The following is a 24,634-nucleotide window of genomic DNA, read 5'->3' on the forward strand; positions in this document are numbered from 1 at the left end:
GTTAAATGGATTAACCAAGATAAAGAACTTGGTGTGTTGTAGGCACCCAAAAAAAGGAAATTGAAACCTTGAGTTCATACAGAATTATTTTGCTCAGTGTTCTCAGAATCTTGTCTTTTGGCTATTCCACAGCTCATCTTACTCATCGATGGGGTTGGGGCAGGAGTTAGGAGGACAATGAGTCCCAACTCAGTGACGTTTGTCTAATGCAAGTCTAATATGTGCAGCGAGGGCACATAATTTTAGTTGGTAATATCTGCTGAAAATGGTTTAGGTTATAATATGGTTTTCTTGGTCTAGATTAAATTGGTGAGTTCAAAAACTCACCTGCAATCAGTTTCTGATGATAATCAGTAAATATCCTATTACAGTTTTTCTTTCTATGGGAAAAGTCCAACATTAACATAGACTGAAGTATATTCATTTCAATCATTTCTCATACAGAATCACCTTGGCCTCTATCCAAATAATCTGAAAATTGTTGCCTACTTCCAGAGACAATCACTGCAGTTCTGGATCGATACTGCCTGTAACTCCCACTGCAAGTTAGTACAGGCTTCAGACAAGCCTCGTAGATAAAAGGGGGACTCCAAAGACAAATAGAGAAATTCGCTGCAGCTTCAACTTGGCAGAATTATTTATTAAAATGATGATTTAGGAGATTTTTTTCAAATGTTACTCCTAGTTGTTGATCTCATATGACAAGGCTAACCCTCTGCTTCAGGAATAAACATTCTTTAGGACGTGCTGGCGTGTTCCTGTGGTTTGGTGTAATCATTAATAGTGCCCCCTTTCATTCTTGAGAGTCCCTGGTCGGATGATGAATCCTATGGCCATCTCTTACAGGCCTGTTTCTGAGTAAAACCCATCTCTCAGAAGATACACTCCTTACACGAATCTAAGAAAAATTACCTTACCTTTCCTCCAACAGAATCTTTGATACCCTATCTTGAAGTCATGTAAGTATTCCTTCAGAGCAACAATTAAGAGCCACATAAGCAAATGAGTAACTCCCTATTGCTTTCTTACTGGAGAGAAACTTCACAAAGGGACTCCCCTCATATAGCAGCCCTGGGAGGAAAACGTGGGCTTCAGGTTTATGTTTACAAAGCAGTTTCCAACCATTTTAACTAAGTTTTCTATGTAATAAGTACAAGAATATGCACCCACATTGGCTAGCAAGGGAGTAGTGACTTAGAGCAGTCTGCCTCTGAACCTTCTGGGATGCCATTCCATGCCTGAATTCTGAGCACTTCATGGTCTCGAGCAGCTTTTACAGACCTGAGTCACCTGCCTTCCTGTTCTTTAGGAGAGGGTGTGCTGTGGTGTAGCAGTTTGAGGGTGAGATTGTTAAAACGTGGCCAGAGATGCTTTGAGAGTTACTGCAGAAAATGGGTTGCCAGGGCTCTGTGTGACTGCTGGGAGGATTGCTGTGGTCCTTCTCTCTGGAGGGCAGGAGGGTTCTCCTGAAGCTTCATAACCTGGAGTGAAAGGGAGAACAGGAGGCAAGGATGGTGTACCTGTTTGCTAATGTCCTTTTCCTCTAAAGATGCTCTAGCCTGAATCTATTTCATGTTCTGTCACCAGCCACCTGGTTTCCTGTTGGCAGCCTCATTCTGAGTGAAGGAAAGAAGTTCAAAGCAAAGCAGGGGACTGCAGAAAGCTTTGCTCTCCAAAAAGGTGCTTGGGGAGCCCTTATGTTGGGATAAGTGGGCAGCAGCTGAGCAGAGGTTGGAGCCATGAAACCAGAAGAGAACTATGGCAGGTCTGTTTTGAAATGGCCTTTTCACAGCCTTTCTCTCAAATACATTTGCCCACTGCGGGGAGGTGGCAATGGAGTGCAGCATAAAGAACTCCATCTCTGGGGTAATTGTCCCATTGTGGGGGTGATTAGAATTGGCTGGGGTGTCACGCCTGCTGGAAGATGTGCAGAAGCCCCAGACTTCTGATGTTTTATAGTCAAAAGTGCTCTCTAGAGATCTTGCAACCCAACCCCCTCATTTTACTCAGGGTCTTTCAGGATTTTGCTGAACTGCTAGCTGTGGTGCTCACCAAGCCACTTCAGTCTAAAAGATTTAAAAAATACAAACCCAGAGTAATTTCTTCCCACTGTAAAGAACTGTCACAAGATCTAAATGAGTAACTCTGGAAATAAACTGCAATACTTGCTGCCAGGGAGCTCGCTCACCATGGTTGGCCTCTGTCCTGACAGGGATCGCCTATCCCCCCCCCCCAAGAAGCAGTAATGCTGAAGCTTCAGGACCTGTTTCTACATTTTGCATTCTTTCACTTAAAGAGGCACCCCTCCATCCTTCACCCCCCCATCCCCACTGATACTACAAGCTTCAGGTCCCAGAAAAACCTGAATCTTGGCCTTCCTGACCCAGTCACCAAATCTAAATGCTTGCTGCTCCAACATGCTTCTGATCAGAAGAGGAGCCAGGTGAGTTGAAGGTGACTCAGCCTGGACTTGGCTGGGAGAACAGGCTGGGGCCTGCAGAGAGGTTGGGGCAGGCATAACACTGAGGGCTGGCTTACGTTAGCTCTCAAACTTCTACCTGCTCCTTATTTCTACCCCTATTAATTAGCTCCTTGCCCAGACCAAATGTGTCTTTCAGATCTGCAGAAGCAGGATTTTAAATCTGGGAGGGTCTTGTCATCATTTCTCATTTTGTGGGCTCTAAGAATGGCTTAAGCAGGGTTCCTGAATGCCCCTCCCTGCCAAGTGAAGCCACAATGTTGGCCAATACTCTAGTCAGGTGGAATACTTGGCTCACTTGTTAGCTTTAATCTTCCTGGTGTGTCCCTGTGTGGGTAGAAATGAAGGAATGATGCCTGCCTGTCAAAGCGCCCAAGAAACACAAACCAATACAATTCCACACACTGTCACTGAGTGCCCATTATGAGCAAAGCTTCTGAGATACTACTGTCTGAGGGGACAGAGAGCTGATAAGATATAGTGCCTGGTCACAGTGTGTACATCCAAGAACATGGTGTGAAAGCTTGTCCCTCATTTGATATTAATAGCTGTCATTTATTGAGCACTTACTATAGGCTTAGCATTTTATTATATATATATATATATAAAATCTTATCAACAGCTCTAAAAGGTAGATATTATTCTCATTTGGTTGGTGTGGAAACTGAAGCTTAGAGAAGTTATGTGATTTGTCCAGGTCAGGCATCTAGGGCATCCCTCTGCTTGTTAGGGGCTTGTGGAGACTGAACAGTAGCATGTGTAATGTCAGACAAAGGCAGAAAGCCAATGGGCATGCCAGATCTTCCATTCTCCGTTTCACCCACGCCTGTTTTTAAATCCCAGTTCTAACACATTGTGTGGTTTTGGGAAAGCTGCTTTCTGTCTTGGTTTCCTTACCTATAAGTTGAAAAAAATACTCCACTTCTTAAGACAACTGGAAACATGAAATGGGATAATGTGGACATTGTTCAATCACGTGCCATAGAACCATTTTGGTAATGGATGCTTATCCCTGGATCTGTGTGTCACTTCCTCACGAACTTCAGGTTTTTACTGAATTGTTACCCTCTCAGTGAGGCCGTCCCTGGCCACCCTATCTAAAAGGCCAACCCCATTCCAACTCATCATACCCCTTTTCCCACCGAATTTTGTCACCAACTAATACATTACAAGTTGCACTTACTTATTTTTGTTTGTCTCCTCCCTCAAAATGGTAAAGGTTTTGAGACCAGGAAGCTGTGTTATTTTTGCTTCATCTCAAGCACAAATACATATTGGTGAAAAGAATGAATGGAAAAAACAAACTCTTCGATACAGAAAACTGACTTGTAACTTGGCTTTTCCTTACTGGTGTTTTGACCCTGGGTACGTTACTTAAAATGTGCCAGGCCTTAGTTTCCTCAACTCTAAAATGGGAAGCATAATGCTTTTGAAGAATGCTGGGGTGATTAAGTGACATATGGATTAAAAACTGGCACAAAGCAGTGCTGGATAATTGCTTGCTATTATTAGCACTTAAAAAAAATCTGACCCTCTGTTTAAATTGTCTTTCAATGCTGCTCAGAGCTTTTAGGATAGAAGAGGAGGCTAAAAGCCAAGAACGCCCTCAGCATTTTCAGGCCATTTATCCCCCTCCTTAGGCCATTAATGGGTGACTAGGTGTGAATGAGGTCAGTGTTCACACTCCATAGGTCTGGGTCACCATTACCAGGTCACTGAGGAAGGAAGGGGCTGGGGCACCTCAAACAACTTGCCCAAGGTTGCTCAAAAACCAGGCCACCCAGGCCCAAGCCCATGTGTGGTGCCTCCTGAAACTATTATCCCGCCGCCTCTGTTCCAAACTCTCTCCAGTGTGGGACGGGACCCCAAGAGCCTGGAGTTCAGCAGGGCTTGTCGCTGGCTATCACCCACCTCCATTCACTGAACTTTTTTGTCACTCGGTTTTCTTGCACACAAAACATGGGAAATAAAACCCACACCTCACAGCTTTGTGGCCAGGGTCACAGAGGAGAACGGTCTTCGGAAACTGCCAAGCGCGGTAGGAAGGAGCCCGGCAGCAGGCATTCTCACGCGAGCCCCCTACTTCCCTGCCCCGGGAGTCGCTCCCGTCTCCGCCCCTCTGCAGGCGGCGCGGCGCGGGGGGAAGGAGGGTTAACCCCCGGGCGCCGGTCTGGGCGTTTCTCCGGCTCCCAGGAGGAGTTCCGCCGCTCGGCCCCCGCCCCTCCGCCTCGTCTCCCTCGCTCTCTCACTTGCTCGCGGAGGCTCGCTCCCGTCCAGGCTCCCGCTGCGCTTCCCCGGCCCGCACAGCCCCGCACGCCCGGCCGGCCGCCAGGATGCAGGCCCCGCACAAGGAGCACCTGTACAAGCTGCTGGTGATCGGCGACCTGGGCGTGGGCAAGACCAGCATCATCAAGCGCTACGTGCACCAGAACTTCTCCTCGCACTACCGGGCCACCATCGGCGTGGACTTCGCGCTCAAGGTGCTGCATTGGGACCCGGAGACCGTGGTGCGCCTGCAGCTCTGGGACATCGCAGGTGAGCTCCCGCGGAGGGGGGCGGGGGCCGGAGCACCTCACAGTCGGGCTCAAGTCCTGGGGCATTTTTGCAGCCGAGTGGGAGACCCAGATCGCTGGGGCGCTGAGCCCCAAGACTTTCCTGGTGGTTTGGAAACTTGGTTTTAAAGAAAACAAAAAAGTTTTTCTCTCTCGCAGAAACTTCAGGTACATTCTCTGGCGCTTTGGGGCTGTTGCTTTAACTCCCTCCCACACCTTCCCCTGGGATCTCTTGGCCCAGCGCGGGCCTCCCCTGGGACCCAGAAGGAGACTATCTGGACAGGCATTCAGTTCTCAGTCTCCAGTTCATTTTCAGGGCCTGGGCAAGCCTGCTGGTGACTCGGCCCTGAGTGTCACACCAGCCCTTCCGTGCTGGGCGACCCTGGGGGAAACCCCAAGACTGGTTAGCAGCAGGAACCAGGAGAGTTCTAGGCTAGAGCAGTTAGCAATTCCTGCTTTTAATCACTCCCTTTATTCCTATATATATATATATATATATATACACATATATATATATATGTATATATATATATACACGCACATACATATTATTTATATATATATGTATGTATATATTTTAGGGCCACTTTTGTCTAAAGGTCTATAACATTGGCCACAAGATTTCTTGACTTGACTCTATAAAGTTTTCACCGAGAGATCCAGAAAATGGGAAGCTTCTTTACAATGTTTGGTATCAGAATTTAACTCTGAGGGTTTGTACCAAGACTCAGGCCTAGTCAAATGCAGAGGTGCAAAGGGTCTACTCCAAGAGTGAGTCCTCCTTGGACTGAGGCTGTTTGCAATCTGGGTGTGTCCAACCCCTCATTACAGATCCTGACTCCGCCACTCCCTCACCAACTCAGTGGCTTCAAACAAGTCCCTTCAGCTCAGTTGCATCCCTGTAAGTGGGCAGGGTTGGACAATGACAGCTCAGGGAGCTTCCTGCTCACAAGTTTTAAGGTCCTCTGGGATTCTTTGTGAACCACTTCAAACATTCCCATTTCACCTCTGACCATTTCATGGTCTGTGGTACTGGGAACCTTTATAAAGTTCAGGACCCAAACCACCGGCCACTTCTTTTTCAGAAAACAGGTTCATTTTGGCTAGTGCATTTGACTGGAAACACTTTATCATGGCATAAACGGACTGCAAATGTGCAACATTTTTGAAAGGGCTTTTGTGGTTCTGGGGACGCCAGTGTCTCTTTAGTCATGAACTGCTGGGTCTTGTGATAACACTTTGGCCTGTGGACAGATTAATGCATTTGGAGTCATCTTCAGCAGCTTTTGCAGCACAGGGGCTATTGGAGACCAGATGTCGTCAGCCACTATCTGACTGGGCTTTTCATCTAGAGAATCTACTGAGTCTGTACACTTTGTTGCTGCATGTTTTAATGTCTGAAAACTCTTCTGGCTGTGCTGAAGTCTCCAGGACTCAGGTTTAGAATTAGTTTATTGTGCGAAAGGGGATACAGCTGTAATTTTGACTTCTGTTGAAATGCGATTAAGGATGCAACCTTGGGCACATTATATAATCTCTGTGGGTCTTGGTGTCCTCACCTAACAGGGAGGATAGAAGGGCATAGGGATTAAGAGCTTCAATTCCAGAGTTGAACTCCCTCTATCTGGATCTCTGTTTTTTTATCCATATGTCTTGGGCAATTTTAGGCAAGTTCCCCAACCTCTTGGTCTTGGTTTCCTTTTCTATAAATTAAGCAGTATGCTTTCACCCAGCAACTGAGAGGTGAGCAACCCGTAGATGCTATCTAAAGGCAACAGTACCTACTGCCTAGGAGAGCTGCAAGGACTATTGCTACGCTAGCTACCATTTTTCTTTTTGAGCATGTATAAATGCTAGGCAAGAAGAACGTGAGCTAAATGTGCTGATTAAATCCTAATAAATGATAATTTCTTATGTTACACATAGAATCTGTTCCCAAACACCCAGCACAATTTTTCAGCTTTATCCATATTATAGCATGTCATGAACCATTTAACTCCCTAGCTTAGAAATGCTCCTGAGCCACAGTTCTGGACTGAAGCTGCCATGGAGGCTGTAGTTACACAAGTCTATGAATAAGAAATCTGAGGAGACCTGGAAAGTCAGTTCTACAGATATGGTTGTGAGCAACATCTCGAGAGGGGAGCTTCTTTTACCAGGGCTCTGATGTTCAATGGTAACCTGTGTTTGGCAGTGTCCAGCCCGAAGGCCCTGTGGGCTGATCAGAAATTGAGCAGCAGGCAAAGCTGGTTGGGGGGAGCTGGGCCACTGTGGGAAAGGAGGAGTGGAACATAGTAGTGAGGCGTTTCAGGCTGTATCAGTAGCTCTGTGAGGAATGAGTTCCTATGAACTCCAGCCACAATGGCCCACTTAGACTCCAGTCAGCCAGATGTACCTTATCATACCTTCAACTCCGCCTGTCTGTGCAGACAAGGGAATGCTTCTGTCTCCTTTGCACTCAACTCTGGGTGTGTTTGAAAAGAATAGGTAGTAAAGGCTGGTGGGTCTCACTTGGAGAGGGTTGGGAATGTGAATGAGATAGAGGGGATCCATCCCGACAGGATATCAGGTCCGTTTGCTATAGAGGGAATCTGTGCCCAGTTAGACTTTTGATACTCATTTGGTGCAAGGCCAAGAACGGCCTTATTTGTCCAACTAATTCCCATGATACACCTCTTGTCGCCACTTAGACTAGCCAGTCAGCTCCTGAAAGACTCCAAAAAGTGACTTTCAGTGCTTTGAAATAGGCCTTGAACCCACTGTGATGAATCCCACAAGCCCCAGCGGGGAAGGCAGTGGCCCTGGTCTCGTGATCCTACCACAGAGGAGCAGCTGCGTCAGCTCTGGGCTCAAAGAAATTAACTCCTTTTGCTCAAGGCCACCTACCTCATAAGTAGCAGAGCTGGATTTCACCCAGATCGGTCTGACTTGCAGTCAGGCCATGCTCTTTATAACCGCAGGCCTGAGATTGCTTGGGGCACAGTTGGCCACTGGGTTTGTGCCCTCGTCCCCTTAGCCTGGCCACCTTCTTCCTATTTCTAATACGGTTTTGGATTTTGAGTCAGTACCACTGTGCAGTTAGTAGAAAGAACTCAAATGAAAATCTATTTCTGAAAATTTAGTTCTTGGTTATAGGGTCTTCTCTTTTTATAGACTTATCAGGAAAAAAGCAATCAAAAAGTTGACATTCGAGACTTTCCTTTCCTGTACTTTTCCAAGTCCTGATACTCCATTAGCATATACATATATTTATTATATAATTTGTTATAAAAAGTAATTGTATAACTACTCCATTAGCAGATTCAAAGAGAAACATACAATTTTGTCTAGAACTCTTGATGAACTTTGGGACCCAGCTGCAGGACCTGGGACAGTCATAGTAATAGTAGCTGGCATTTCTTCAAGCATCTGCTCTTAACAATTGTCCACACATATTTAATTTCTAATTTTCCAGTCAAATACCTGGTTAAGCGGTACTGCTGGAATTTGAAACCTGGCCTTCAAGTCCAGCCTCAAATTCCTAACATCTTTACTTTACTTTCCACAATTTAAAAATAGAATACTTTAGACATATTCTAAATATATTCTAAACTATAGATACTTAAAAATGTAAGTTCATGGGCAAGCCATGAAACCTTGTTGGACTTTAGTTACCACATCTGTACGGTGGCATTTGTTTCATTTTGCTGTGATTACCCGTATTTGTAGTCTGTCATCTCTTGCGGCCTCTGTCAGCTCTAGTATATTCTGTGTCCAAGAAGTACAAGGCAGCTTATTACAATTTCCTTACTTACTAAATTTCTTTACTTCCTCACCATGCAAAATGTTCACTACAAGGCTCTACTAAATAATAAATGACTCTAAATAGGTAATACCTGACTTTTAAGATAAACAGTTCCCTGCAGGGCACATCTGTACTAACTTTACCTGCTAAGCCACGTGACAAAGAAGTCTTGGAGGATGTTAACTAACCAACAGGCAGGATGACAGAGGGAGGCAGCCTGGGTCTAGAGTCAGGTGCCCGGGGACACTGACTCCCCAGACTGGGGGCTGGGAGAGTCATTTGGGTCACAGCGGTGCATTGCTTCAGAGTTTGTAAAATGCTTCCACGTCGTGAGATTTGGACCATCTCTTCAGTATCTATTTCTAAATGACTAATTCTCTAAGGCATTTTAGAAGAAGCGTCTTAAATTTCTATGTATATATCTATGTAAATATCTATGTATAGTAAGAGGTAAATTTGGCAACCACTATGTCAAACAAACAAACAAAAACTCATGCTAAGTCTTGACTCCTCTCTGCTGGGCAGGTTATTGCCTTGTTTCTAACCTGACTAATTATAGATTTTCCAAATACCGCATGGGTGAAATACTGTGTACATACAGGTGAAGAATATGTACACCAAGCAAATTGGTGAACTTTCAAAGTAGGGTGAGGGATGTATGGAAAAGCACTGAGGGCTTCTTGCAGGATAATTGTTGGAGTCTCCATGTGTCACAGACACATGGGCATGAGGCATGTGGACTAGTTCTGACAGGCGAGCACATTGCAGCTGACCAGGAAAGCAAAGTCATTTGAGAGGAGGGAAATAGGGAGGAGGAGCTCCTATGTGGTGCTTGGTTTCTTCAGCAACTGTGTATATTAAATACCTGGTATGTGTTAGGCACTCTGGTAGGGAAGGGGAAACCAAAGAAAGGTAAGGAATTGAATAAGACTTGATTCTTGAGAAGTTCACAGTGTAGTGGGCATGACAGCACAAAAGCAAATTACTGTAACAGTGAGTAAAGTGTGTGGATATTGGTAACTGATGGTGCAGAGGGATTTCTGTCCACAGCACATACATCCACTCTCTGAGATTAAACCCCAGCAGGCTGGACAAAGCCTCTAGCTAGTGTGATATTTCCTGTGCTCTTACCTCGCACCACCTACTCCCTCTGAGTGAATTCAGGGCTGTGCAACTTGCGACGGAAGGTCATCTGCTAGCCCTCTTTAATTCTGTCTCCTTCTCTTAAGGATTTCATGCATTTCCATGTCTTTAAATATGCAGATGGCTCCAAAAATGTGCGTGTAACCTTGACCTCTCACGAGCTTCAGACCTACAGTTTCATCTTCCTGCTGGGCATCTCCTTTATATCTCACATATGTTGCAAGATCAATATGTCTTAGCAAAGTTGCATAGAAAATAAGAATTTTTTTTTTCTATTAATAAAGTAATATATGCCCAAAAGTAGCAAAATTGGAATATACAAAAGAAAATATACAATAACAACAAAGGAATGTGGAGAACATCACAATTATCCCTTATAATAAGTAGTAAAGGATGCTCTTTGTAAGTCTAAACTAGACACATTTTCTCACACACGGGACTTCCTAGTTCTTGTTAAATATATTACCTATACCCAGACACTTAGACTTGAAGGCTCTGCCTTCTTTTCTCCTTCTTTGACCCTCACAAGCCATCAGCCTCCAAGTCAAATAGTGACTATGCTTCTCTGCCACTGCCCTAGACCAGGGACGGTGATATTACTCACCTATTCTGCTGTCATAGCCACCTGGCTAATTCTGGTCTCTTTCTATTGCAGTTCATATGTGTGCCAAGGTCAAGTGTGTCTTCCCAGAACTCCACTTTGGTGGCTCCCCATTGCCTGTAGATTAGATATATCATGATAAGAATAATTAAGTAGTGAGGAAGAGGTGATAGGAGGGGATGATGACTAGAAGGAGGATAGACTCTAAGACAGAGCTACTGAGGAAAGACTCCATGAAGTCCTAGCAAGGAAGAAGTGACTGGAATCCTAGAAGCCTGACTGGGATATGATCACATCAAAAGCGATGCAGCATGATCTAATGTTAAAATTGTGAGCTACCTCAAGCCAGTAGCTCCTGAGCATCTCATTGGTCTTGAGCACCACTGTGTTTGCCTTGACTTTCTAGAATATCACTGCAGCTTTGTTGTCAGTTACTCTCATTGAGGGTAGACATGATTCTCAATTTTTAAATTTTATTTTACTGCATTTCACTTAAAACATCGTTTTAAAAGTTGAGGATTTGAGAAGGGTAAGATCTTGCAGGGGAACATTTATTCATTCACTTGATAAGCAGAGGGATTTAGGGATGGGCAAAATGGATCAGTCTTTGTGCTTGTGGAATCTGATAGTCTGTTGGGGCATAAAGGTATTCAAAGATAATCATGGAGATGATTATTTAATCATTGTTTGGTAAGTGCTCTGAATGGGAAGTGTCAGGTGCTAAAAGAGAGCCAGAACAGGGCACCTACTGTAGCCATGGCATGGAGGAGAGGCGCTCTGGTGAGGACAGTGGGTATTCTGGCACAGCTAGACGTTAGAGCATGTGAGGGGGAGGGGGAGAGGGGGAGCTGAGGCACATTAGCAAAGGATGTATATGCCAAACCAAAGGTTAAGAGTGGTAACTCCTTACGTTCATCAATTTTTCAAAGCCATTTTTACAGTTTAAACACCACAGGGATTCTGGCAAATACGTCTTATTGTTTGCAGTCTTGTAGGTGAAGAAACTGGGCCAACCACAAGTGGAACATGGTACCAGGTACACAGTGGTTGCTCGGTAAAAGTGGTTTGGTGTTAAGCGGTCACTGGGGCTGATGCTAGAGTCATCACTCACCTGAAAAAGTTTGTCTTGTAACAGGCCTAGAGCCCTTTCTTACAGTTGTAATGATTATCTTTGGGGAATCCTGCAAAGCTTTCATACCATTGAGTACCCTATTTATTTCTTTCACTGTCTTCAATTCTGAGATGAATAATCCCAGAAGGATGTGGCGGCCCTATTGCTTCTGGGGTGGAAATCAGGTTTAGTCCATTGAGGGAGGAGCCTCATCTTCTAGGTTGGTGTTCTAGAGGAATCTCCATCTCCTTGGCAAGGTCAAGTCTGTGACTCTAGCCTGGACTCCCAAATTATTGAGTTCATCCATTAATTTTTCTCAGTTATTCAAAAATGTGGTTAGGAAGTTATGTGGTATTAAATTACTCTTTGGAAGTAACTCAGGTTTTAACTTCCACCATTCCCCACTCCCTTTGGTTTCCCACTCTCAGGTATTAATCAAATCCTCTCTTTTCACTCTGAAAAATAGCTCTATTTCATCCCTCCTTTCAGTAGCCATGTCTTCCCCACATCTGATCTGAACTAATGTGGCAGCCATCCCTCCCTCAGACTTTGCCATCCATCAGTTTGTAATCCATGGAGGTGAGACTTCTCAGCATGATGTCATTCCCCAGCCAAATATTCTCCAGTTTGGATCCCCATCCCTTTCGGCATTAAAAACTAAACTATTTAGCATGAAATTCAAGGCCTTGTAATGATCAGGCCTCTGTCACCCATTCCAGTCTCATCTCTCATACCTCTGAGTCTTGACCATTTCAGATATCTTAACAATGGCTTCAATGTGCTATGGCTTCTGGCTATAATTAATTGCTTCTGGCTAAATAAACTTTCCTCTTCTTAGTTAACTCATATGGGTCCTGCATCATTCAACCCATCTCACCTTCTTCAGGAAGTCTCCATTGAGCCTTTGTGACCAAGGGTGACACTGTTTCTCTGCTCCCATAATGTCCCATGCTTACCCCAGATTAGAAGACCTCTGCTACTGCACTAGAATGTTTTTTTCCTCCAAACTATAACCTGAGGTCCTAGCATAGTACTTGGTACTTAGTAGGCGGTCAATAAGTATTTTGTTCAATAAATAGTTTTTTAGTCAACTAATTTCATCATTGCTTTAATTTCTTCAATAAAACAAAAAGTAAACTTAATTTTGTTCATGTTTGAAAGACTTTGTAATTCTACAAACATTACTACATAAAAATGCATACATTTTGGAATTGATAAATGGGGCAATTACTGTCTTTAAAGTGTCATTCTACTTTAGTTTTTCACCATTAAAAACTGGAGAGTGACCTGAAAGACCATTCTTAAAAGCCGTGCTTCTTCATTTAACAAGGTCTTCATGATTTGGAGTGAAGTGTCACTCCTTTGGAGGTCAAATGGCAAAACTGTATCGTCTTTATGATTTTGGGGTACACTAGATGAAGTAGTAATTTCTCGAAAGGTAATTTTCACGGAGTTAACAACTTGAGGGCTCCTCAAGCCTTCATGTTACAGATGAGGAAGCTGTGTTCCAAAAGCAGTCGTGGAGAGGGGGTTCACATTAGTTTCCCAGGGCCGAGAGCTAGTCAATGGTAGCACTGGAATCAGAATGCAGAATTCTTTGATCTATTAATGACAAGATTTGAAGAATTAAAAACTTGTTTTTTAACACCAAGTGTTTTAGTGTTGTCTTAAGCGCTGGGGCATGAAACTAATTGCATTCATTAGGCACCCAGCCCGGTGGGGGTTCATGCAGTGAAGAAGAGGGCATGATGGTGTGGCATGGGGCACACAGCGTCACCCACACTCTGGCTTCAGTAACATTTCTAATATTATTTCCCCCAACCATCCATCATGATGAGGCTTCAAATTTGGCCATTTGAACTCTGCCTCCTGCTCTTCTTGCTGGTTCACATGCCCTTCCCTTTATTTCCACATATCCAAATCCCACCTGACAGTTAAGGCCCACCAGAAAGGGCAGTTGCTCTACAAAGACTCCCCTAATGCCCTCCTGCCAGTGATAACTCCTTCCTCCCGAATCCCTTGCAACTTTTCTTTACCCTCTTGTAACACTTTTCGTTAGCCTTCTGTTTGAGTGATTTCACACCTCTCCAAATACGCTTCGTGATTTTTAGCAGACCCTGCCACAGTTATTTGTTACATAATTTAATGAAATAACTGTGGAGTCAGCAAAGGGAAGAAGGAGAAAGCACCATGTAGGAGGAGAATCAAGCAAGGGCAGGTTTTTAGAAATAGAAGGAATTTAAAAAGAGGATAGTTAATAGTTTCAGATGTCTGACATAAATCAGAATTATTGCTTTTTTGCACTGAGTCTACTTTTTGTAATCTCTCTTATCCTGATGCATTATTTAACCTTTCTTTCTCAGCAGCCCTTGCATAAAACTGCTTTTGCATAAAACTTTCTGAGTCAAGGAAAGTGATGAAACGTAGCTTCTTATGTCCCTTCTCAGGCTAATGTAGACAAAGAAAATATCTATAGTGTGAAGGATTCAAACAGACTTCAACTTCATCTGTAGGGTGAAATTGAAAGTAAAGGATTTAACTTATTTGTTGGGAGGACTATTTTCCCATACACTATAATGTGTTATTAATAGCCACCCTTTTTATTGAGTCTCAGGCCTGGTGCTATGCATTTTTATGTGTCATTTTATTTCTTGCTCACAATGATCTTATTTATTAGATATTCTCACTAACCCCATTGTAGAGATGAGAGAACCATGCTTAGACAGGCTAGAAAACATAAACAAGGGAGAAAAACATAAACCTTTTCAAAAGTCACACAGATAGGAAGGGATGGTGCTGGGATGTGAACTGACATTTATCTAGTTGCAAATGCTATTTTCTAACCACTCTAATTCTATTTCCTAACATGTGATACAACAATGCAATAGTTTTCATAAGTCATATAGACTGTTTAAGCTGCATATAGAAGATACACATTATTTATTTTAAAGGAATAATTTACTAATTTTTTAAATCTGTATACTTTTGGATAGAGCTAAGAGTTGAATGAACTGAATTCTTTGCACCCAACATTTCTGAGACCATGTGGTTGGTTGGCTTAATGACAACCATCTTAATATACTACTTTTAGGCAGGAAAATCACAGTAACTGAGGGACCCAAGTCTCTAGTTTGAGAATCAAAGATAAGAACAGCTGTGGTGCTTGCTGGTATTGGGAAAAAAATTAAGTCTTATATAGAACAGAGGGGTGTGTCTGTGTATCTTAAATTTAAAGGAAACAATATTCTAGGTTAGACTCTAGAGGCTGCAGCAGAGGTTATCAGACTTCCTCAGTTCACAGCATCCTTAAGTGTCTAAGCAATTTTTTTCATGGTGGCTCTAGGCCAATAGCAGTACCCAAAAGTTCTTTTTTTTAAGTCTTTAGAGCCAAACAATTTAATAAGTATTATGCTCTCACAATTTAACAACCATTTGAGAAGAATGGAGCACAAATATCTTTAAAAATTCATTTCATTTTTAATAACTACAATTATTTACTATTGGCATATGTGTGCCTTTAGGCCATGGAGCAACATGTCAAAGCTTTGAGTCAGAGTGGATACCACCACCCTCATTTCCTGTTTCACATTTTTCACATGACTCTTGCATTTTATCAAACAAACTGCAAAAACCCCAGTTTCAAAAAGATACGATCACATCAAAAGCGATGCAGCATGATCTAATGTTAAAATTGTGAGCTACCTCAAGCTAGTAGCTCCTGAGCATCTCACTGATCTTGAGCACCGCCGTGTTTGCCTTGACTTTTTTAAATATCCTGTTGAACCCTGTGAGTCCATGGAGCCACCCCAGAGTACCTTGATACACATTTTTGGAACTTTAGCTCTAGAGGAAACTAGAAATTCTTTAAGAGTAAAACTTTTAGAGTCCAGAGTCTCTTGTGAATTATGTATCAAAGTATCTTTAAATATTAATTAGAGGTGATGGTCAGATGCTTTATAATTCAAAGATAGCTTTTTATTTCCTCCAATTCAGCCTATATTTCAGTGGAGGTATTTTGAGATTGTTAGGTATTTATTTAGGTTTTAATTAATTTAATTAAAAACATGAGATGTTGATCATTCATGCCAACCTCTCTTCTGTGACTTGGTTTCATTCCCTTCCTCCATTCAGTATTGGATATTATATTACTGTATGATTTTGTTTCTCTAAGTGAGTTATTTTATTTAAACCAAGTTGCATTGGATCCCAGTCAAAATAAATTCTAATAAAAAATCTCCTGTAATACTGGGATTTTATTTACACACATACACACACACACACTGCCTTAAGTTTAAAAATAAATTTGGAATTCAATGAGGATATTTTTGAAATTTAATTTAAAAATAGCTTATTGTAATCCATCTACCCTTCCTTTCTATAATGCTATTTTTTATGAGTACCTAAGAAGCCAACTATTACTTTATATGTCAACTTATTCTCTTGCACACATTAGCTTAATACAAATACATTGCATCTAGCTTTACCTTCCTGTTGAATAGAGGTAAGATTTGCCTATAAAAGATGTCACCCAGTAGTTAGATGACATGAGAGCTGTTATTTATGGGGGAAGTAGAGAAACTGAAGAAAGAACTTGGGTCGTTCTGAATTGGACGCAGATTTTTTTCAGCATGGATCTTAAATTAAGAATGAGCAAGAGTTTAGTAGGCATAGAAAGCAAATGAGCTGAATCAGAGGTCTTGCTTTATTCAGTCTATGCCTCTCCCTGTTGGGGTTTCCTCTCACAAATAAGAAATCAATATTATCTGTTATTTCATTTTGTAAGGAGTACTTGTGTTACCAGTTCCATTCTATTTCACAAATTCATTGTGAGCATAGATGAAGAGCCTCTCAGAGTGTGTGTGCTACGGAGACATAAGGGGACAGTAATGAGTAATTCAACAGTGAGCTCAAGGAGACTAGAATAATTGGGGACATAGGCTGCAGAGGTTTGCCGCCCATGAAAAGCAGTAGAAGGCAGGACCTGATTCAGTGGGCAAGCAAGTGATCCTGTCAGTGCTGTGTGAGTGTACAGTAGAAAAGTGTTGAGCGTGGGGCCAAGTAGTCAGAAAAAGCTCGAAGAAATTAGGGCTTGGCACAACCGTGAACAATACATAGGATTTAATTAGGCAGAGAATGGGGAAAGGTTATGTTTGTGTGGGAGTTGGGGGTGGGGAGGGCATGGAATAAGTGTGAATGAAACCAAGAGGCAGAATTTAGCAGAGTCTAGGAAGGGATAGATTTGGGCAGGACCATGACCTCAGCCTGAGGATTAGCTTTTAACTTGTATATCAAAGTGTGCAGCCTTCAAAATCCCATAGAAGCCTAGACGGTAAAATAAGTGCACATTTTTCTCTCCCTGGCAAATCTCCCTGGCATGTTCATCTTTTAAGGGCCTCTCTGAAAAATCCCAATTCTGACCTGACCACCCGAGCTATTGCTCCCTGTTTCTCTAGGAAACAAAGCTTCCCCCATAACCCGGGCTCCCATTTTGCTCCTCTGTGCACAGCTAGATGTATATACTGGAATATGCCCAAGAGTGTTAAGGAGTATTTTGACACAAAAAGAAATAAGCATAAGATCCTATGTAACCTTTTATAAAAGTGTTACAATAAAAAAAATGGATCAATAGCAATGATTCCTTTTAAAATAAAATTACATAAATTTCATTGAATTCTAAATATTTTGTTAGAATTATTTTTAGAAAAATGTAACTACACGAATTCAAATTTAAGGTACTGTTTTATGGTATATAACCATAAAAACCACCAATGTGAAAGGAATAGCATCTCAGCAGATTTATTTTCTTCTTTAAAACTGGACATTTGGCACTGGTCAGCTCAAATGAACCAACTCCTGAACAAGATTTGTATTATGTGGACCCTGTATTTCTGAATGTTCTCAGTTTTCAAGACATTCCAATATCTGTCTAATTTAAGATCTTCCAATTTGTAACTGTTGGGATATAGTTCAAATTACTTTAAATCTTGTTTGGGTCACATAACATGTTAGCAGTTTTTGGCATCTCAGTTCTAGGCAGTACTGGATTCCCTGAAAGTGTTTCACTAGGGAAATGAGAGGGTGAAAACAGAGCTTTGAAAGGTGAATCTAGCAGAGGTATACAGCAATTAAAGTACAAGTTAAATCTCCTGCCCTGAACACCCCCTGGAGCTTCAGCCTTGTATGTACAATTACCTACTGAACATAATCTCATCTGAAACTTAACATGTCAGAACCCAGTCTACTTCCACAAAACCACCTCCAGAAGTCTTCATCCTGGCTAATAAAAACTCCATACTTGCAATTTAAAGCCAAAGGTCCAGGAGTCATACTGGAATCCCCTCATACTCCACATCTCATCTATCATTGCTATCTATAAATACATCCAGAAAACAAGCAACCTTCACCATCTTTCACCACTACCACTTTGGTCCATATCATTGTCTCTCGACTGGACTATCATCTCCCCACGTTCAACCTGGACTCCTGCAGGTGATTCCTCAATGCAGCAGCCACAGTTATCGCTTTACGCCTATCAGTCCGTGTTTCCCATCTGCTCATGATCTTTCATCCAGAATAAAAGGCAACATCCATGTAACGGCCCCAAACTGTCTGCATTCAAAACCATTACCTGCCCCCTCACTACATAGGATTCTTCCCCTTGCTCAGTCCTCTCCAGCCAACGCACTCTCCTTGCTGCTCCCTAAACATTGCCAGACACATTCGTGCCTCCGAATCTTGGTGCTTGCCATTCGCTCTGTCTAAACTCCTCTTCTAAATATGCATGTGGCTTGCTCCTTTCCCTCTTTTTGGTCTTTACTTAAATGATACCATCTCATTGGACCTTCGCTACCAATCCCGTTTAAATTTGCCCTCACCCCCCTTATGCCCTCTCCTCCTTTCCTACTTCACTTTTCTCCAACACTTTACCAGCTGTCATAGTATTATGTGAATCTTACTAACTTTTTAATTCTTTCCACTATGATGTAAGATTCATGAGGACAAGGATTTTTTTTCTTGTTGCTAGAACAGTGCCTAGAAAATATAGGCATTCAAAATTTTGTGTTAAATGAGTGAATGAGATGAGATGAGACAATCCTAACTGAAGTGATTTCAGTAGGAGGGGAAAGAAAGTGGTGAATGCAAGAGAACGTGACAGAGGATAACCCTCCCGGACTTGTTAGGGCTGCAAGGACCCACTGCGAGGGGAGAGTGTCAGGGGTCGTTCCTTCACTCAGCAGGGAGGCCTTACTGAATGCTTGCTGCATACAGAGGACTATGCTTGTCATGATGGTTGCAGAAATTTAGTTCTGGCAAGAGGGCAGCTTGTAATTTTCTAGGGGAAGATTTCACAAGGTTAATTCCAGGATATCATCCTAGATGACTTGGAAAAAGGGTGACTAATTGATATGTTTCCATTATGGTTTGGTGGGGCAAAATAGGGAAGAGAGAAGATGAGTTTCAGAACTATTGCCAGAAGGACAGATGGGCTCTTAAAATCTGGAGGAAATCTTGCTTATCCAGATGTCAGTGAGACTCTGATCCAAGCTTTCAGGTTTCCCTGAGCCTTCAAAACCAGCTTAAGCCATTTTACATTCAGTGTTCATTTGACCATCACAGTGATGGGAATTTTTTTCTCTAGATCTCTGTGCAAGGTCCATATATGCATTTGGTTTTATCTTCCTACTATTCGTACTTTTTTTCTCTAAAAAACAAAGAGCTTATCTTGGTGATGCTCTTAGCTCTACTGATGGTGCCATGACCCCAGAAGTATGTTATTTGAAACAGAATAAACTGATTCCAAGGGATTCTTTTTTAAGAAGACGAGAATGATTATGAAAACCTAACATTCTAGTCTGAGACTTGTTGCAACAGATATGCATATAACCCTGTTAAAATAATGTTACTTTTCCCCATCAATGAGCTTTTATTGATTATTTACTGGAAATGAAAGTAGAATATAGAGTCAGTGCATTAATATGCAGCACTAGTTGGTGAATACATAATGATGTTGAATTTTAGAGGAAGAAAGAAACTTGATTTCAGTTTATTTCTGCCATAGTATCTTTAGCTCTTACTGTATCCAAAAAGTGGAGAAATTGGCTTTGGATTTACAACACTGAGACATGATCAGTGTGCTCCCAGGTTTTTATCGGTTATGGTGCAGACAGAGCATGCACACCCAGCATGATGAGTGTGAATGGTGTAGGATAAAGATAATGCTGTAGGGTCATGAGGAAGGGAGTCATCGGTTCCAGGAAGCAGGACAGGGAAGGTTGCACAAATGTAATGACAATTCAGATTACATAGGATTTCAATGGACAGAGTGGGAAGAGAGGTGGGGAAAGAATATAGGCTTTGGGAACCGAAATGTAAAAAAGGCAAGAAGGTCCAGGGAATAATGCAGGATCTGTGTTAGGAAGGACAAGTAGTCCAGTGTAGCTTGGCCACGGAGCACTTTGAAGAAAGTGACCGAAGAGTTTGGGAAGATGGCAAGAGTCAAAGTTTCTCATGTGTGGTGTTAATAAAGGTGTCCTTTTTTTTTTTTAAGTATGTAAGAGTCATCGAAAGGCTAGAACAGCAAAGCATAATGGTAGTATTTGCATTCGGGAAGTGAATTCTGATAGAAATATAGTTTTAATACGTTACCTAGGGAAAACTTAAGAAACAGACTCTTGGGTCCCACAAAAAAGCAACGTGATAAAAATCTTATAATATGTCAACTATACTTCAATAAAATATTTTTTTAAAATCTGAGGAACAATGCCCAAGAATGGGTATTCTATAAATATCTCAGATGATTTCTTTTTTCCAGCTTTATTGATATATAATTGATGTATAACACTGTATAAATTTAACATGTCCAACATGATTTTTTGATACACTTGTATATTGTGAAATGATCACCACAGTAGGTTAATAGCTCTTTCACCTTACATAATTTCACCTTACATAATTACCTTACATAATTTCAAAATGTGCTCATAATAAAAATCACCTTACATAATTTTTGTGTCTGTGTGTGGTTAACATTGTTAAGATCAACTCTTTTAGCAACTTTCATATATATATAATGCAGTATTATTAACTATGGTCACCATGCTGTACAATAGATCCCCAAAACTTATTCATCTTACAACTGGAAGTTTGTACCCTTCAACCAACATCTCCCCCACCTCCAGCCCCTGGCAACCACCATTCTATTCTCTGTTTCTTGAGTTTGGCTTTTTTAGAGTCCACATGTAAGTGAGATCATACAATATTTTTCTTTCTGTGTCTGATTTATTTCATCTCGCCTAATGCTTTCATAGCATTTGCTCATGTTGTCACAAAAGGCAGGATTTCCTTTTTTTTATGACTGACTAATATTCCACTGCATGTATGCACCACGTTTTCCATATGCATTTACCTGTTGACAGCCACTTAAGTGGTTTGCATGTCTTGGCCCTTATGAATAATGCTGCATTGAACATGGGGGAACAGATATCTCTTCCAGGCAGTGATTTCATTTCCTATCACATAGTGATACCTTAGGCTGCCAGAATGGCAACTGTCTGAAGACCTGTGTTTATATTTATGTTTATTTGAGGGGAGAGTGGGAGTGACAAGAGTGGAGATGTTGAGGGCCCAATTAGGCAGCTGGTAGGGGTCCAGGACCAGGAGCAGTGGGATGGACTGAGGAGGATGAATGGAAGAAATGGTGATGAAACTGAGTCAAGAGCAAGAGCTGCTTCTGAAGTAGAGATGTTGGTCAGATGAAGGAGGCCCTTCAGATATGGGGGTGAGGAAGGAGTTGGAAGCTGTCAGGAAGGGACCACCTTGGGTCGCAGTGTTGGTGGTGATGCCGAGAACCAGTGGGGAGGAGTAGGAGGTGGAGACTCGGGTGCCTGTATCCTGGGGGAGGTTGATTAGAGAGGCTGTCAGAGACAACAATGAATTTAGTCCAATCCTGTCTCTTTATTTTATCAGTGAGGAAGCTGAGGCTCAGATTGGTAAAGTGACTAATCTGAGGTCACAGAGTCAGGTGGTTAGGGACAGAAAGCTGGTTGTTAAAGAATGTGTCCTGTTTAACAGAGAACCCAACATGCTTCCTCTTGTTATTTTTGTGCCTGGCTAGAAGATTCATGGCTTGGTTATGCCCAATGACAGCATCTATATAGTACTGATTACCAAGTGAAAATATCATTAAATGTACATTATGACTTATTGCTTGCGTTTATTTTTAGCTGAGTCTGTTACACCAAGTGAGCCATTTAAGGCTGTTGGGACAGAGGGCCAAGTGTTGATTTAATGATGATCCTGTAACTGTAGGAGGCATGATAGCAGGAAGGAACCTATCAGCCAGAACAACTTTATTTTACTAATGAAAAAGCTGAGTATCAGGGAGAGAAGCACATTTATTGAAGGCTACACTGGTAAGCGGTGATTAAAATTAAGATCCATGTCTTCTGACCATTCCGTTGATTGCCTTCTGCAGAGAGTTATCCAGATTGTTACTGCAGCCATTGTATTAACTTTTGTGATTCATTTGATCGCTTTGTCATTTAACATCCCTGGAAGCTGGAAGCTGAACCATGAGCCACAGCAACAGGGCTGTGGATGTGCGTTTAGAGTCTAAGAGAAGTGGGCACCTCCACAGTGAACTGAATCATTTACAGTACAGGCATCCAATATGATACTTCTTAGCTTAGAGGTTTCTCAAGGCCAAAAAAACTATGTATTTGCAGCATAAAGCTCAGAACCTGGGCCATATTAGTTTGTTCAATAAATGTGTGTTGAACGCGTGATCTAACCCCAAGGGTGATTTTTGAACGAAGTCTTTTTTTTTTTTTTAAGTAAATTACCTATGATAAATTCATCAGGTCTCTACTTTGCCTATATGCAGGCACTCACTAAAAGTCACAGGGTTCTCATTCTTTTAATAAGAAAGAGCAGAGAGCTGTCAGCTGACAAAGGAAAGACAAAATGTGAATGCTAGAAATGTCCTTGTTTGGATTTGACCTCATGCTGGAATGCCAAAAATATAAACTTTCCAAGTATGCTGGCCTTGTGACTTCAATGTACAGAGGTCTTTTTAGGGTGGGGTGGGGAGGGGAAACACACTTTTTTCTCCGTGTTTCTGATCTAACACACATGTCCCCATAAACTCAGACATACACACACTTTCCTTTTTGATTCCCTGTAACGATGTTAAGCCCATGCATTGCTTTTTTGTATTGTCTTTAAAATGACCTTTTACCATACATTTGAAATGTAAAAATCTTTCTTCTCAAGGACCTCCTTCCTCTACTATGAAAACCTCTGGACAAGCAGATTATTGAATAACCCATGACTCTGTCCTTTATCTGATTAGTTCCCTGCAAGGGATCATAAGACATCCCTACAAAGCCTAAAGGCCTTCAGAATCCTGAATGATCACAGAGAGCTTTTTTCCCCTATTTCGCTGAAATATCATGGCCACCCTGCACAGTATCAAAGGAGATCACTGTTTGCATTTAGGACATAAAAAAGGAAAGAAAGAAAAAAAATTTAAAATTTGTGAGAAATGAAAGTATCTGTGGGTTCTGTGTCCTCTGAAGAGCATCATGCCCCTTTCTTTCATTGGCTGGACGTCTGTGGGAAATTATTTAAAAAGCTTCTGTAGTATAACCCATGTAAGAAATGTTTTAAGGTCATCAGATGCTGGTCCTGACAAATGCTCTGCTTCCCAGTGATACGTGCTTGAGCACACAGGTTCACACACTAGGCCCACTAGGATAGAACCCTGGACCTTCACCCATTTTCACTAAGTGCTTATGGATCATTTCCTCCTAAAATCCACAATGTTTATGCCAATGTGAACATAAAAACCTACAAAACAGTTTATTTCACTTGAATTAAAACTCACCATCGTAAAATCTTGGGTTCAAAGTGTTCTTAGAATAAAAGGCTTTTGTCTGGTCATACACTGGGGGTGTCTTGGGTTCAGAAAATATAAACCAGTCTTCATTAGCTCCTGTCTTCAGTAATACTAGAGGACAGAGTTACAAGCAATAGGATTTTGTTCATTTTTGTTAATGAGCTGAAATCCTTGTAATTCTTTGCTGTTAACTCTTGTCTATCACTCTGATTTCACTTCCTAACCTCATGTTGTCTTTTGTAATTTTTAACATGCTGGAGAAGGGGAGGGGAAACTCATGTACCAACTAACTCTACGGAAACGGGCTGGGTGCTTTAGATATGTAAGTTCATTTCACCCAATGTCAACCCTGTGCATACATATTATTATTACCATTTTGCAGACGAGGAAGGCTAAACCTGGAGTGTTTAAGAGACTTGCCAAAATTCACTTGGAAAATTAAGGATCAGAGCAAAACCAATTCCAGCTTACTGGTCTAAATAAGACCAATGCATGCCTTCCTTCCTTCCTTTCTTTCTTTCCTTTTTCCTTTCTCTGTCAGAGGGCTTTACTTATCCAATAGATTGTAGACTATGTAAGGGTAAAGGCCATCTAGGTCACTGTTGTAGCATGGAGTCTAGACAGTAGCATCAATGCATAAATATCTGTTATCTGTCCACTGAGTTGAATGGGACACTCCTGGTACATGAACTTGGAGAACAGATAGTAAAGGACTCAAGGTTTAGTAGTTAAGAATATTCAGTGTTGGCAGATGACTGTGGACTCTGGATTCAAAAAGCTTGGATTTGAATTCCAACTTCCAATGCTTACCATCTGTATAATTTGAACAAATAAATGGCGTAGCCTCTCAAACTCAATTTTTTCATTGTAAAATGGGGATAATAATTCATGATCACTTATGTAAATCACATTTTTGAGGGTCAGTAAACATGCAATATACTATACTAATTATTAATAATACCCTTAATTGGAGATAACTGTGCATGCCCTTTTAACATACTACTGTGTTTATCATTTATCATCTATCATCCCACTAAAATAGAAGCTCCATGATGGCGGGGATTTTCG

General features: G+C 41.7%; 1 protein-coding gene across 1 annotated transcript in view; it reads left to right on the forward strand.

Moving 5' to 3' along the window:
• Nucleotides 1–4,695: 4,695 nt before the first annotated feature.
• The window catches only part of RAB38 (RAB38, member RAS oncogene family), a 52,319-nt gene continuing 32,380 nt past the window's right edge, over nucleotides 4,696–24,634 (forward strand). The window contains exon 1 of the mRNA XM_036924689.2: nucleotides 4,696–5,014. Within this exon, the coding sequence (XP_036780584.1) occupies nucleotides 4,813–5,014 (202 nt within the window). The 5' untranslated portion in view covers nucleotides 4,696–4,812. The remainder of the gene's footprint in view (nucleotides 5,015–24,634) is intronic.

The sequence above is a fragment of the Manis pentadactyla genome, chromosome 9 (genome assembly GCF_030020395.1).
Source record: "Manis pentadactyla isolate mManPen7 chromosome 9, mManPen7.hap1, whole genome shotgun sequence".
Classification (NCBI taxonomy): Eukaryota; Metazoa; Chordata; class Mammalia; order Pholidota; family Manidae; genus Manis; species Manis pentadactyla.